Source organism: Hordeum vulgare, chromosome 5H, assembly GCF_904849725.1.
Source record: "Hordeum vulgare subsp. vulgare chromosome 5H, MorexV3_pseudomolecules_assembly, whole genome shotgun sequence".
NCBI lineage: Eukaryota > Viridiplantae > Streptophyta > Magnoliopsida > Poales > Poaceae > Hordeum > Hordeum vulgare.
Genome location: NC_058522.1, coordinates 19,536,188 through 19,538,832, shown reverse-complemented (window position 1 = coordinate 19,538,832; position 2,645 = coordinate 19,536,188). Strand labels below are relative to the sequence as shown.

At 48.9% G+C, this 2,645-nt stretch overlaps 1 protein-coding gene across 1 annotated transcript; it reads right to left on the bottom strand.

Moving 5' to 3' along the window:
* Window positions 1–486: 486 nt before the first annotated feature.
* Window positions 487–1,724, bottom strand: LOC123396211 (phosphatidylinositol-3-phosphatase SAC1-like). The gene is made up of 4 exons (XM_045091235.1): window positions 1,495–1,724; window positions 889–1,080; window positions 665–776; window positions 487–573 (listed from the first exon to the last, which is right to left on the bottom strand). The coding sequence occupies exons 1-4, from the start codon at window positions 1,722–1,724 to the stop codon at window positions 487–489; spliced, it is 621 nt and encodes a 206-aa protein (XP_044947170.1).
* Between the last annotated feature and the right edge of the window lie 921 nt (window positions 1,725–2,645).

Sequence of the window (2,645 nt, the reverse complement as noted above, 5' to 3'; positions counted from 1 at the left end):
TCATGTACTGATCTCGTAGATACTAACGCTATTGGATCCGTGATTAGTTAAGAATTATATGAACAAAATCTATCACATAGAAACTAACAAAGTGTGTGCTTTTACCAATGCACACTAAGAGCCCATGGCAAGAAGGATCGTATCTTATAAACATTCTTCACCCTGTATACTCTTCATTGAATTTATCAATTAATCCACATTCTCATCCATGAACCCATGCATCATATGAGAATTTCAGCAAGCACGGAATAGCTAAATAAAAAAACTTTAAGAAAATGGAAATCCAACGACACAGAACAGAGAATTCCTCACCGTTCACATAACGAATAAGGTCGAAGACATGACACCTACGGCCATCGAATTGCATCTTCTCGAACATGTCAGGTCCCTGGCTCAGGTCGACCAACCTGTAATGATTGTTGGACCTCCCCTAGAGCTTAGGTGGAGACCAAAAATACATCTAATCTGGTTAAGCATGATCATTGTTTATTCCTCAGCATCATTTGCACAAAGGGCCTCCCTGTAGTGCCCTTCTTTCTCGGGGTCGTGCTCGAAAGGATCCATGACTGGACCCTGCAATGCCAGAGGACATGTAAACAGGTTAGCTTGCATGTTTTAGAAGACGGTCGCAGACAGTGTAAGTACAGCAGGATGTTCTGGTTACCTGGCAAAATTCGGAGTAATGTTTATAAGCACCGCTGTTCTCATCTTGATCGTATAGCAGTGCTGCACTGTACCAGCCATTGTCTACATCCGCCTTCGTGAACGCTAGATACCTGCAAAATGAAGGGTTTCAAGGATTTATAAAACATATAAATGGTACATTGTGGGCTTGATAGACATCAGAACACTGGCAAAGGATATATATTTGGACTATTCTGGTACCACCTTCTGAAGTTGTCCTCCTCGCATGAATCTGCCGAGGAGGAAACCCAGTTCAGTTCCCCACGCAGAGACACATTCGTCTCATCTTTGTTTCCCTCGTTTGCATTTTCAACTGGAATAACTTTTGCTGTTGGAACTGTCTCTGCATGTTTTCTTTGATCAAACAACCAATTTGGGCTTTTAAGCTGTATCTCACTGAATCATAAAAGCAAGCTTAGGTGAAGACCAAAAATACATCTAATCCGGTTAAGCATGATCATTGTTTATTCCTCAGCAGCATTTGCACATGGACGAGAATCAATCCATTAACACTCACAGTTGATTGGATGAATGGAGTATCTATCTAGTAGGATTAAACAACCGAGCCTTTACTGGTTGATTAATTAGTGAATTGATCATTTAACTAAATCTTTGCTGACACATAACCAAAGGTATTAGATGTATTCACATCATTGGGCCTTAAATCCGCTAATAACTATGCAAAAAGAGAAAGGTCCTCGTGAATAAAAAGATAGAGAAAAAAGCTTGTTGGTGTCAACACATTCAGAACAGGAATCAATCTAGCCACCTAGCCAGTTTCAGGAACAAATTCTAGCAGGAGACAACAACCTTGTCGGTGTCGCGCAGGTGTGGAGCTGCGCCGCGGAGGCATGCGCCGGGGCCGCGCGGATGAGCGGCGGGAAGGTGAAGGCGTCGGGGCGGAAGGGATGGGCGCGACGCAGGATGTGGCGGAGGAGCGGGATGGCGAGGCGCGGATGTCTTTCTCGCCCCTCCGTGATGTCCAGCAGCCGCAGATCCGCGCCTCTCCGCTTCCGCTTCCGCTGCGCCGCCACCTCCATCTCCCTCAGCGCGTCAACCACCGCTCGATTTGCAGGGGTGGGGAAGGCGCACGGCGGGGGGGGGGGGGGGGGGCGTTGGCGGCGCCGCGACGGGTGCCGGCTGCAACGGGCGGGGGCAGCGCGCAGCAGCACGCGGCATGGGCCGGCTGCGGCGGGGCCCGACGGGGGACGGCTGCGGCGGCGCGTGGCGGGGGATGGGGACTGCGGCGGGGGGCGGTGGTGGAGATGCGTCGGAGGTTGAGATGCAAGGCAAGGTCAATTTTTTTTCTTTTCTCTAGCTCGTAACGATTCATCGATTGACTTATCAGAGGATTGCGGATTGAATACCACGAAACACAGGAACTTTTTTGCAAAATAGTCAAGGACGTACGACACAAGCACTATGTGCTTTACTATCAGGGGAGATTGAAAAGCAAAGCAGGCAGTACATGCACACATGTTGTTTAGTATGGTCAAAACGTCACTTCTATGTACTACTGATGCTTTCGAAATCTTCCATCGTACCCGTACGTACCGTGGCCATACACCGACACGCATACTTTTTCATGTAAACTAAAAGCATCTTCAACAAGGACGTCAAAAATAGCTTGCGCGGTAAAAACATTGTTTTGAATTGCGAACTCTTGAAAAGAAAGCAGCGCACGAAAAAAAAGCAGCCCGCACGCAATTTTGACGCGGGTCGGCCAACGCACTATAAATCCCGCATTACGTCCATGTTCACCAACAACTCCATTCCCTCGGGCATTTTCTCCCTGCGCTCCGCCGGCACGCCTTCTGCCGTGCCTCTTCCAGCGCCTCGTCATCGTCATGCCCGTCATGTCTTCCCATCCCCTGGCAGCTCTGGCTTTCGCACCGTCCACACCCGCCCCTCCGGTGTTTTACGCCTTGAGTTCGGCACGTTCGAGACCGTCCGCACGTACA